Raw genomic sequence first — 13,425 nt, forward strand, 5'->3', positions numbered from 1 at the left:
GGCCTTAGAAGGCAAAACAATAATAGTTCCAAAGATGAGGTTTCTTCGCCTAATCTTCCTAAATCTCTTACTTATAAACGCAGCACTAGCATTATTAGCAAGAAATAGCAAAACTACTGCAATTACTGCTGCTACAAAGTTGTTGCAAAAGAGATCATTGCTTAGTAAGATTATACCAGTTAATGTGGGATTGATCTTGGATGAACAAGATTATTGGGTTGGGCAGATGGGTTATAGATGCATAAAAATGGCGCTTTCGAGCTTCTACGATACTCATCAGAATTACAACACCAGGCTAGTTTTACATACCAAAGATTACAAGCATTATGATGTTATTAGTGCTGCTTCTGCTGGTACGTAAATCTTTTTTTTTTTTTTTTTTTTTAAAAATTTTACCTCACCCTTACAATTTTGGACTATCTACTGCACAATTATGTTTGGTTCACATAATTTTGTATTTTTTCCAAATTATTTTATTTTATTTTTAAATCTTTGGAAGATATCCTGGAACTAAGATCACCTTCTCTAAGAGAGGGCTGAAAATGAGCTGTGCATAGGGCTTATGATAATTTATACTCTCCAATGTATCATACGTATACAAGGAATTAAGGATCGCTTCAATTGGTTCAGCTAGACGTGATTTTTGGCTTCTGCGTGTATATATATTTTGAATCCGGCCCGTGAATGGGCCGGGGAGGTTCTATTAGGCCCTTAAGCCATTTTACAATTTGTACAAAAGCATTGATAACATTTACTATACCAATAAACTAAAAACATAGCAAGAGTACAAAATTCGCTATTTATAATTTATATATGTATACGAAAGTATCATAGAGATAAATTCGATCAATTCATGAGCAAATTATGTTTCGTTTTTATCCTTTGAAAAAAAAAATGCTAACCATAGTACAAAATAGAAATATCCTACTGGGGAGTTTATGCTTATTTTATACTCGTTCTATATATATATATATATATATATATATATATATATATATATATATATATATATACTACCTCCGTTCCAGAAACTCCGACTCACTTATTATTTAGTGGTCAAAATAAAATAACTTTGACCACATTTTATGATTTATACATTCAAAATAAATTAACAAGTTTGATCTTATTTGACTCCCCTTATGATAAAATTTTCAAATATCAACTTTTTAAACTTTTTACGTATATATAGCCGAAGTTATTAATGGTAAAAAATGTGCATTGGAGACCGTGCAAATACAAAGTTTGTCGAACTTTCAAGAAAGGAGAGATTATATATATTGAGAGCTTATTTTTAACAACTACTGAAATGATGACATGAAAATACATTATTTGGGATCACGACTATTGACTAGTATAGGAAAATTCACACAGCTAGTTAGTAGTTATGGTCTTCATACATAGGTCTAGTTGTCCAATTAGACAAAATTATTCCGTTTTATAATGATGTATTACAAATTACAGTCCAAAATTATGTCATAGTTATAAGATCAATGTCGCTGAAAATAATAATTGAGATGCCACTACTTAATTAGTCCTTAATTAAAATTATTAATTGTGGCATCTCACTTATCATCCGCACACTAATTTAACAGGATAAACTAACATGCATGCAAAATTTTGGGTAAGGTACTCCGTATTTAGTATCTAGTGACCCATGTGAAAAGTCAAAAGTGTATTGATTAGGACAAGTTTAACAGCTAATTAATAATTGCTACTCGTATTAGAATAAGACTTAGAAGTTGACGCTAGAAACGGTCGACGGGTGTAATTTTTTTTTTTTTATTTACATCTTATTACGTACTTCTCTATGTGGCTATGTGTTACCTACGTTAGAAAGTTGTAATATTACACCTAACTGTAGAATATACTATTATTACGGTTACGTATAAATTTGAAAATAAAATTAGATGTGACAGTATCCTATTCCATTGTATATGAAAATTATAATGACTGATTTTACAATATTATTTCTTTGTATAGTAGTATGCTATGCTTGTTATCTTCACAATATCATAGCAGAGCGCAATTTTAAGAGATTTGTCAACTTTTTCCGAACAATTTATGCCCCGTGACAAATAATTCCGGATAAATGAAATACAAGTACTTATTTGAAAATTAATTAAACATACTTGTTCATTCAATTATATATGAGCACTGCCTGCACTATTCTTACAAAAAGAGTAATTTTCAAAGTCAAAGGATTAATTAAGGATATCATGTTAATGTTAATCGTTTAATTTGTTAAACTTGTGTGTTGCAGCCATTCATCTTATCAATGATGTTGAAGTTAAGGCAATTATAGGGCCACTTACATCAACAGAAACCCAATTTGTGATAAATCTTGGTACAAAGGCTCAAGTACCCATCATCTCATACTCTGCAACAAGTTCTTTCCTTTCATCTCTAGGAAGTCCTTACTTCATCCGAGCTACTCAAAATGACGTACATCAAGTACGAGCCATCGGGGCGCTTATCCAAGCATTTGGTTGGAAAGAAGTTGTGCCAATACATGGAAATGATGAATATGGTCGAGGCATTATGCCTGATCTTGTTGACATGTTACAAGGAATCAATACGCGTATGCCATACCAAAGTGTCATTTCTCCAATAGCAACCGATGATCAGATCTTAGAAGAGTTGTACAAGTTGAAAACAATGCAAACAAGGGTGTTCATTGTTCATTTGTGGCCTAATACAGGAGTTAGGTTGTTTCTTAAAGCTAAAGAGGCAGGGATGATTAGTGAAGACTATGTTTGGTTTTTGACAAATGGGATGACTGATTTACTCGAATCTTTCGATTATAATGCCCTCGAATCAATGCAAGGGGTGTTGGGTGTCAAGACTTATGTTCCAAGGACACAAGAGCTTAAGAATTTTACTAGTAGATGGTCAATGAATTTTAAGCATGATCACCCAAATGTGTATGGTTTATGGGCTTATGATGCTACTTTTGCTCTAGCTAAAGCAGCAGAGGAAGCATTTGTTAGTAGTTTTAACGACTTCAGTTCATCGAAGAAGAGTAAAACTAATAGCACTTCAACTGATCTAGATGATATTGCAGTCTCCAACATTGGGCCAAAGCTTCTCCAAGCTGTATCGAAAACTGAATTCAGAGGTCTTGCAGGAGATTTTAGCCTCAACAAAGAAGGAGAACTAAAACCATCCATCTACCAAATCATAAATTTGGTTGGAAATGGACGGAAAGATGTCGGAATTTGGACTGCAGAAAATGGACTAATGAAAGACCTGAAGGTAAACTTCTCTGCAGGTTCTGCATATTCCACATCAAAGGTTAATCTACGAGCTATCATATGGCCAGGAGACACCTTTTCTGTTCCTAAAGGTTGGGGCATTCCTGCAAGTGACAAAAAGTTGAGAATTGGAGTTCCTGTCAAGGATGGCTTTACTGAATTTGTGAAAGTGCAGAAAGATCCTGATTCTGACACTACCAAAGTCACTGGTTACTGCATCGATGTTTTCGATGCTGTTATGGCAAAGCTTCCATACTATGTTTCCTATGAATATGTTCCTTTTTGGCAAATGAAAGAGACGGCCTCGAGTTCTTATAATGATTTGACTTACCAGGTTTATCTTGGGGTGAGTACAGAACATTTTTATGAGTATATCAGCTTAGTTTCTGTATGATTAAAATTATGTATATCTATTTTAGGGAGTAATAAACTAATGATTCACTATTTTTCTATTTGACAGGACTATGATGCTGTTGTTGGAGATGTGACCATAGTAGCAAACAGGTCACTATATATAGATTATACACTCCCATTTACGGAATCTGGTGTGACAATGGTTGTTCCAGTGAAAGAGAACCATACAAAGAGAACATGGTTGTTTATGAAGCCACTGACTTGGGATCTCTGGGTTATGACCTGTTGCTTCTTTGTGTTAATTGCTTTCATAATCTGGGTTCTTGAACATCGTGTGAACGAAGAATTTCGAGGCCCTCCCTTACATCAAGCAGGCACTGCTCTTTACCATTCATTCTCAACCATGGTCTTTGCACATAGTAAGCTGCTCCATCTTAACCTATGTTTTTTTTAGCTAGCTCTTTATTTTACAGGCTAAAAAATATTTACTGTAAAAAATTTGTGCAACTGTATTATGAGGTTAAATGGTTTCCTGCAGTCCTATTATACATTGAAAATATGGATATAACCTTATTGATTCTTGTTGGAACAACAAGTGTGTAGTGTGTGAATTTTGTGAAAAAACTCAAAGTCCCACGTTGGTGGGAAATGAGAGTTTTACTCTCTTTATAATATAGAGAGTGGGCTAAAGGGGTGTGGCCCTTGGGCTACCCACATTTTGTGGAGAGGGAGGACCTATATGGTAAACCATATATCACACACACGCGCGCCGAACCGAGCCGGGCTGGGCTGGGTCGGTTCGGGTTTGGGTTATTAAACAAACTTAATTTTTGTTACCGGTTTGATTAATATTCAGTTACAAAACGTTTTACTGTTTTGGTTTAAATTTTTCCGTTACATTGCTTGATTCTCGTTGCTGTTTTACTGCTAAACGTTGCACCGTTACACTGATTTAATGCCTTGATTCTTGCTTAACGGATACACTAATTGCAGTAAACGTTGCTAATCTTTCTCCCGTTTTCATGCTTAAGCTGTTACGTATCTTTACCTATAAAAGGACGGTTCCAGCTTTGTTTTTAAACACACGAAAAAATACAGAAAACCACTTTGCAAAATATATTTTCTCTTCCTCTCAAAACAGTCGAGCAGTTTCTTTCTGATTTTCTGGTGTTCGTTGTCCGGTGGTTCGGTGCAAAACCGCCGGTATTTTATACTTGTGAAAGACTGTTTTATCCTGGGGGCATCCGGTTTGGTACGAGCTGCTTGCACAAGTTTGAGGCAGTGCCGCGAATGTTCTAAAGAGAGCGACATAGTCCGCGACTCAGTCTTATTCTCGGTAACATTGTTCTTACTATTTTATTTGTGCAATTCCGTTTATAACAATTTTAGAACAATCGTTTCTGCCTTCGTGAACACTATGTCTACCGAAGAAATGACTATGTCTGCTGACCTTAACAAGCCCTTTCGTTTTGAGGGCGCTCACTTTAAAAGATGGAAACAGAAAATGCAATTTTTCTTAACTGTCAAAAAGGTTAATTCTGCCTTAACAGCCCCTCGGCCATTTATTCCTGATAATGCTCCTGAAGATGAATTAGCTTACTTGAATAGTGAAATCGAAACCTGGAATGAAACTGATTTCATGTGCAAAAACTATATACTTAATGGTCTGTCTGATAACCTCTATGACTATTATAATATGGAAAATACTGCTAAGGATTTGTGGGATGCCCTACAAAAAAAGTATGATACTGAAGAAGCAGGTGCCAAAAAGTATGCTGTCAGTAGGTACCTAAAATTCCAGATGACTGATGATAAGTCCGTGGAAGTGCAGTCTCACGACCTTCAGAAAATTGCCCATGAGATAATTTCCGAAGGTATGACCCTTGATGAACAATTTCAAATTGCTGTTATTATTGACAAGCTGCCTCCTTCCTGGAAAGATTTCAAAAATAATCTCAGGCATAAGACTAAGGAATTCTCCTTAGAGAGTTTGATCACTCGGCTACGTATAGAAGAAGAATCCAGAAAACAGGATCTAAAGGAAGAGATTTTACAAATCTCTGCTAATAATGCTCCTAGGCGATCTGCTGCAGTACTTAAACCTGCTGGTAAGAATTTCAAACCTCAGAACCGGAAGAATAACTTCAATAAACCGAATGTTCAAAAGAACAATGGAAGACAACAGTCTCAACCCCCTAAGAATGGTACTGGTCAATTTCTGTGCTATCGGTGTGGAAAACCAGGCCATATGGCACGAAAGTGCAGGAACATGCCTAACCCTGTGCCTGCGCAGGCTAGCATGATTGAAGAGCCTTTTGTGGCTATGATTACTGAGATCAACCTTACTGGTGGATCAGATGGGTGGTGGATAGACACTGGTGCCACACGCCATGTCTGTTATGATCGTCGAATGTTTAAAACATACACTGAAAAGACCGATGATAAGAAAGTACTGTTGGGTGATTCCCATTCCACTAACATTGTTGGTGTTGGAAATGTTGAGTTGAAGTTTACTTCTGGCAGGACTCTCATTCTGAAAGATGTGTTACACACTCCGGAAATGAGGAAGAATTTAGTTTCTGGTTTTTTGCTCAATAAGGCTGGTTTTATACAAACCATAGGTTCTGATTTGTTTACTTTAACTAAGAATGGAATATTTGTAGGAAAAGGATATGCTACTGATGGCATGTTTAAACTGAATGTTGAAGTTAATAAAATTTCTAATTCCGCTTATATGTTGTGTTCTACTATTAATGTTTGGCATACTAGACTTTGTCATGTGAGCAATTTAGGCCTTATTCCAAATATCTCTCTCAATGACTTTGACAAATGTGATTCTTGTAGTCAGGCTAAGATTACAAAAACACCTCATAAATCAGTGATTAGAAACTCAGAACCATTAGACTTAATTCATTCGGATATTTGTGAACTAAATGGAACGTTGACCAGAAATGGACAACGATACTTTATCACCTTTATTGATGATTGTTCTGATTATACTTGTATTTATTTGATGAAAAATAAGAGTGATGCTTTTGAAATGTTTAAGTTGTTTATAACAGAGTTTGAGAATCAGTTTAACAAGAAAATAAAAAGATTACGAAGTGATCGTGGAACTGAGTATGATACTAATGCTTTTGTAGAATTTTATAATTCACATGGTATCATACATGAAAGGACAGCTCCTTATTCCCCAGAAATGAATGGAAAGGCTGAAAGGAAAAACAGGACCTTTACAGAATTAGTAGTTGCTATTTCCTTATATTCTGGTGCTGCTGATCATTGGTGGGGTGAAATTCTACTAACTGTTTGTTATGTCTTAAACCGTATTCCAAAGACTAAGAGTAAGGTTTCTCCCTATGAAATACTTCGTAATAAACGACCTAACATTTCTTATTTCAGAACTTGGGGTTGTCTAGCATATGTTAGGATTCCTGATCCTAAAAGAGTTAAATTAGCTAGTAGAGCTTATGAATGTGTATTCATTGGATATGCTATTAACAGTAAGGCATATAGATTCTTTGATTTAAATGCTCGTGTAATTATTGAATCTAATGATGTTGATTTTTCTGAGGACATGTTTCCTTTTAAATCTAGAAATAGTGGGGGTTCGTCCACCTCTATTATTCCTAAAGTCAGGTCTAACTCACAAGAATTGGATGCTGAACCCGAACTAAGAAAGAGCAAGCGGGCTAGAGTAGCAAAAGACTTCGGCCCAGACTTTGTAATTCTTAATGTAGAGGAGGATCCTTCTACCCTCCAAGAAGCTCTAAACTCAGTTGATGCAGATTTATGGCAAGAAGCCGTGAACGATGAAATGGACTCACTTGAGTCTAATCAAACTTGGCATCTAACTGAGTTGCCACCAGGCTGCAAGTCAATTGGTTGCAAATGGGTCCTAAAAAGAAAGCTGAAAGTTGATGGGACCGTTGATAAGTTCAAAGCCCGTTTGGTAGCTAAAGGCTACAGACAGAGGGAGAATGTTGATTTCTTTGATACCTATTCACCTGTAACTAGAGTAACATCTATTAGAGTACTAATATCTCTTGCTTCTATTTTTAATCTTGTAGTACATCAGATGGATGTAAACACTGCATTCTTGAACGGTGAATTGGAAGAAGAAATCTACATGGATCAACCGGAAGGATTCGTTGTTCAAGGAAAAGAGCATCTGGTATGTAAGCTAGATAAATCTCTTTATGGTCTCAAACAAGCACCTAAACAATGACATGAAAAATTTGATAACTTAGTCATCTCACATGGTTTTAAGATAAATGGTAGTGACAAATGCATATATGTAAAATTTGAGAATGACATATGCACTATAATTTGTCTATATGTGGATGACTTGTTAATTTTTGGCTCGAACATTCATGCTGTGAATGATGTAAAGCTATTGTTGAATGCTGAGTTTGACATGAAAGACCTAGGAGAGGCTAATGTAATCCTTGGAATTAAGATTACTAGGACAGAAAATGGAGTTTCTTTGGATCAATCTCATTACATTGAGAAAATCCTAAAGAAATATGGTTACTTTGACTGTAAACCTGCTAATACACCTTATGACTCCAGTGTTAAATTATTTAAGAACACTGGTGATGCCGTAAGGCAATCTGATTATGCGAGCATCATTGGCAGCCTTCGGTATGCCACTGATTGTACTAGACCCGACATTGCCTATGCCGTGGGATTGTTAGGCAGGTTTACTAGTTGTCCTGGTAATGAGCATTGGCATGCTATTGAAAGGGTCATGAGATACCTTAAGAGGACCATGAACCTAGGGTTGCATTATGAAAGGTTTCCAGCTGTACTAGAAGGCTATAGTGATGCTGACTGGAACACCTTATCAGATGACTCTAAGGCTACTAGTGGATATATTTTTTCTATAGCCGGTGGAGCTGTATCTTGGAAGTCTAAGAAACAGACTATTTTGGCTCAGTCCACCATGGAGTCAGAAATGATAGCACTAGCTACGGCTAGTGAAGAAGCAGGTTGGTTAAGAGGCCTGCTAGGTGAAATTCCCCTATGGGAAAAGCCATTACCGGCTGTCTTGATTCATTGCGATAGTACTGCGGCTATTGCAAAAGTTCAGAACCGTTATTACAACGGTAAGAGACGACAAATACGTCGTAAGCACAGCACTGTGAGAGAATATCTCTCTATCGGAGCTGTTAGAGTGGATCACGTACGCACTGAGAATAACTTGGCTGATCCTTTGACGAAAGGATTAGCTAGGGAGAAAGTCCATTTTTCCTCTAAGAAAATGGGACTATTGCCATTGAAATGAACCACACATAATGGTAACCCAACCTATGAACTGGAGATCCCAAGAAATAGGTTCAAAGGGTAATAACAAGTTATGGTGTGATATGAGTTGAATATGTTCAAAAGACATAATTTCCTGAAGCGATCAAGGATGAGTTAATAGGAACTCTTAATGAAATCTATACTCCAATTTGGAGTGGAGTACCAAGCTACAGGAGTACTCTTGATAGATTCACCTATGTGAATGTGGAAGTTAGGCCGCTTCCTATGAAATGTGTGGCAGCATTTCTAGAGCATTCACTACACTGGGATAGACGTGCATGGCCGAAATAGCACGGGTCTAGAACAACACCAAGAGTAGGTTGTGTGTGGTACTTTGTCAGAGATAGGGTTCAAAACTTCGAGTCACCCTTGTTGAATCTGAATCGTACTCACTACGTAGAAGTTCAAGTTGAAAAACACTTCTGTTTATGCGCAACCTATATATGTATGGATTCTGCTCGAAAATGTTTTCAAAAAATTCAAGTGGGGGATTGTTGGAACAACAAGTGTGTAGTGTGTGAATTTTGTGAAAAAACTCAAAGTCCCACGTTGGTGGGAAATGAGAGTTTTACTCTCTTTATAATATAGAGAGTGGGCTAAAGGGGTGTGGCCCTTGGGCTACCCACATTTTGTGGAGAGGGAGGACCTATATGGTAAACCATATATCACACACACGCGCGCCGAATCGAGCCGAGCCGGGCCGGGCTGGGCTGGGTCGGTTCGGGTTCGGGTTTGGGTTATTAAACAAACTTAATTTTTGTTACCGGTTTGATTAATATTCAGTTACAAAACGTTTTACTGTTTTGGTTTAAATTTTTCCGTTACATTGCTTGATTCTCGTTGCTGTTTTACTGCTAAACGTTGCACCGTTACACTGATTTAATGCCTTGATTCTTGCTTAACGGATACACTAATTGCAGTAAACGTTGCTAATCTTTCTCCCGTTTTCATGCTTAAGCTGTTACGTATCTTTACCTATAAAAGGACGGTTCCAGCTTTGTTTTTAAACACACGAAAAAATACAGAAAACCACTTTGCAAAATATATTTTCTCTTCCTCTCAAAACAGTCGAGCAGTTTCTTTCTGATTTTCTGGTGTTCGTTGTCCGGTGGTTCGGTGCAAAACCGCCGGTATTTTATACTTGTGAAAGACTGTTTTATCCTGGGGGCATCCGGTTTGGTACGAGCTACTTGCACAAGTTTGAGGCAGTGCCGCGAATGTTCTAAAGAGAGCGACATAGTCCGCGACTCAGTCTTATTCTCGGTAACATTGTTCTTACTATTTTATTTGTGCAATTCCGTTTATAACAATTCTTGTATATCACGAACAGGTGAGAATATTTTAAGCAATCCAGCAAGGTTTGTGATGGTGGTATGGATATTTGTGGTGCTCATCCTTACACAAAGCTACACAGCAAGCTTGACATCTATGTTAACGGTCCAACAGTTGCAGCCTGCAGTCAAAAGCATAAATGAGCTGATAAAATACAGGGATTCTGTAGCATATCAGCAGGGCTCCTTTGTTGAAGGACTCTTAAAACAGCTAGGATTCAAAGAAGCGCAACTAAAACCCTACAAAAAGTGCGATGAGCTAGACGATTTACTGTCAAAAGGCAGCAAAAATGGGGGTGTTTCTGCAGTTTTTGACGAGGTTCCTTATATGAGGCTTTTCTTAGCACAACATTGTCAAAAGTATTCCATGGTACAACCTTCTTACAAGACCGGTGGTTTTGGCTTTGTAAGTAAATTTTCTAATCTCATACATATACTTCTCCGATTTTAATATAGCAGTCTTAATCATCTGTACTATAAATTGGATGCACAATTATGTTTTCATGGATCAATTTTATCATTAACTTTAGCTTAAGAATGCAAATTCCTATGAAAAAGTCGTGTGATTGACTGATTAAAGAATATATTTTTTCTTTCTTCTCAATTCTGATTTTTATCATATATAACCAAACCTTCCATTAGACTGAAGGACTATATACATGGATCTTACAGGTTTTCCCTAAAGAGTCTCCTCTGGTGCCCGATGTTTCAAGGGCAATTTTGAGTGTCACAGAAGGGGAAAAGATGGTGGAAATCGAAAAAGAATGGTTCAACACACAAGACAATTGCGACAGTTCATCCAGCAAAGTGTCTTATGATTATGAATTTAGTCTCGGACTTGAGAGCTTCTGGGGACTGTTTCTTATAGCAGGACTAGCTGCAATTTTCGCTCTTGTTCTATTCCTAGTGCAGTTCATGTACAAACATTGGCATATATGGAAACAGAATAATGGTTCAATCTGGAATAGAGTTAAAGAACTTGGAAAGACATATGATGAGATAGACCGGTCATCCCCTAGCATCAAGAAAATTCAGCAGCAGCTAGAAAAGAGTTGTCATAGTTGTGAGAATCATCGCAGTGAAGATGCAGCTGAAAGTATGCCTAATACGAACTGCCATCCTAGTCCAATGAGAGAATAATGAAGCCATTAACTTGATCTGCTCTAGAGATGATCACTGTAACATTACTCTGTGGATACATATATACTTACTACTAGCATAGAACATTTGAAAAATATAGAAATAACTAGTCTCCCATATAGCACAGTTACATTGTAGATCTTGTTAGATATTTTAATGCATATACCGTAATCCTATAGTATGTAATGTAATGTAATTTTTCATACAGCTCAATCTGATTTGATATTATGTAACATATGTAGCGCGTTGTTTGCTTCTAGATTATACAACTTGATTGTGCATACTAAGATTGAGCCCAAAGTTTATGGCCTTTATGCTGTTATAACAGATTAGATGCTGCTGAGTCTATGAATATCCAACGAGCAAGGTATGATTATAAATTAAATTCAGTTCATACTGTACATATATACTCTGACAAAGATGAATGCCGCTTGCAATTGTTAACAATCAGAATGTATTCGTATATGAATGAGAAACAAGATAAGAATAATTTATTTTGATACAAATATACCAGATTTATTTACAAGATTAATACATTAAAACATGCTTATTCAGATTATTTATAAACTTGTTACCAATCGTTATTTTAAATTTATAACTGAATTAAAGAGAGAAGCTACGATTAATATATTAAAGCAGTACACGATTTTTAGATATATATTATACAATGTCAATATTTCATCAATAATGGGTCCATAGCTCAGTGGTAGAGCAATTGACTGCAGATCAATAGGTCACCGGTTCGAACCCGGTTGGGCCCTTTAGAAAGTTGTATTTTTTTAAACACAAATCACTAATTCACCAATCACCACCATACTTCTATATATTCGATTATGTTATATTGTACTCCTTCCGTCCCATAATATAGTTCCTTTGTTATATTTTATTTTAAAACAGTTCGTGGTTGGCTTGAAAGTGTTACCACTGTTGTCTATGCAGCTGATGAATAAATCAATATGTATTTTAATAATGAACAAAATGCTTATGTTAATTGAATAAATCACCAATATGTTTTTTAATAATGAACAAAAGACCCATATTCCTTAAATAAATCAACAATATGTTTTTTTAGTAATGAACAAAATGCTTATGTTAATTGAATATCCTTTATTAAAAAAACAAACATTTTATACAACTGAACAAACACAAAAATTTGTATTAATTTAAAAATAAAATGAACATTTATTTTAAAAGAATGAACATCATACGACATGAAAATAAACATTTATTTTATAAGATTGAACATCATACTGCATGAAATTGAACATGTGATTATTGAGGAATATAAAATTATTGTAAAATATGTTCAGTTAGAAAATGTTCATTTTTACCATAGTAAATGTTCATTTTGGCAGCAACCTCAGCCAGCAGTAGCTGAGGTCGACCTCAGCCATTATCAATTGATAATTTAGCCCATAAACTTCATAGTTCATACTAAAAAGTCTGCAAGTCGATCCACAACATGACCAGTATATAAATGTATCATATTGATATATTAATGCATTGTTTTTTTATAAATTTATCAATGCAATATAATTTCTCACTTTAAAAAGTTTTATTTAAATATCAACTCATAAAACAACTTTAATTTTGCTAGCATAACCTCAAGAAATACACATAGGGAAATGGAGGGATAGGAATGGACAACTACAAAGTGACTTGTGAACAATTCCAAATCAATTCTGTAATAGTTGAGCTCGACAATGCCTCCTACATGACTACATGACACAAAGCGAAATAGATGTTCACGGGAAATGTTGGGTGAGTAGAGTGGAGCACAATAAGAGCAATATTTTCGAGTGAGAGGCACCGAAATAGATATACAGGTGCATAAGTTGAGGGAAGTGAGAAGCAAGCATATATGGCTCTGTTATCTCCAATGCGTCCAGAGAGGTCCAGCCTTTTTATATTATTCTTACAAATCAAGTAGAATAGATAATACTGCCTTTCATCCACTGGGAGGGTTGTCTTGCTCTTAATGAAGTAACTGATTCCAATCAACCTTGAGTTGAAGTGTGTCAACCATATGCTAGTGTGCCATC

The 13,425-nt window shown here is 36.0% G+C and overlaps 1 protein-coding gene and 1 non-coding gene across 2 annotated transcripts; both read left to right on the forward strand.

The window, feature by feature from the left end:
• On the forward strand, positions 1-11,721 carry LOC110732513 (glutamate receptor 2.1-like). The gene is made up of 5 exons (XM_021912463.1): positions 1-353; positions 2,261-3,597; positions 3,712-4,024; positions 10,243-10,649; positions 10,916-11,721. Exons 1-5 carry the CDS (start codon positions 35-37, stop codon positions 11,381-11,383), a joined length of 2,844 nt encoding a protein of 947 aa, XP_021768155.1. The 5' UTR covers positions 1-34; the 3' UTR covers positions 11,384-11,721.
• A 351-nt stretch (positions 11,722-12,072) lies between these two features.
• Positions 12,073-12,144, forward strand: TRNAC-GCA. Its single transcript has one exon. It is a non-coding gene; the product is annotated as a tRNA-Cys (tRNA).
• The last annotated feature ends 1,281 nt before the right edge of the window (positions 12,145-13,425 follow it).

The sequence above is a fragment of the Chenopodium quinoa genome, unplaced genomic scaffold (genome assembly GCF_001683475.1).
Source record: "Chenopodium quinoa cultivar QQ74 unplaced genomic scaffold, ASM168347v1, whole genome shotgun sequence".
NCBI lineage: Eukaryota > Viridiplantae > Streptophyta > Magnoliopsida > Caryophyllales > Amaranthaceae > Chenopodium > Chenopodium quinoa.

Coding starts and splice junctions, on each gene's coding strand:
- LOC110732513 (XM_021912463.1), top strand. CDS start 35: ATGAGGTTTCTTCGCCTAATCTTCCTAAATCTCTTACTTATAAACGCA. Junction 354..2,260: donor TATTAGTGCTGCTTCTGCTG/GTACGTAAATCT, acceptor TGTGTGTTGCAG/CCATTCATCTTATCAATGAT. Junction 3,598..3,711: donor CTTACCAGGTTTATCTTGGG/GTGAGTACAGAA, acceptor TCTATTTGACAG/GACTATGATGCTGTTGTTGG.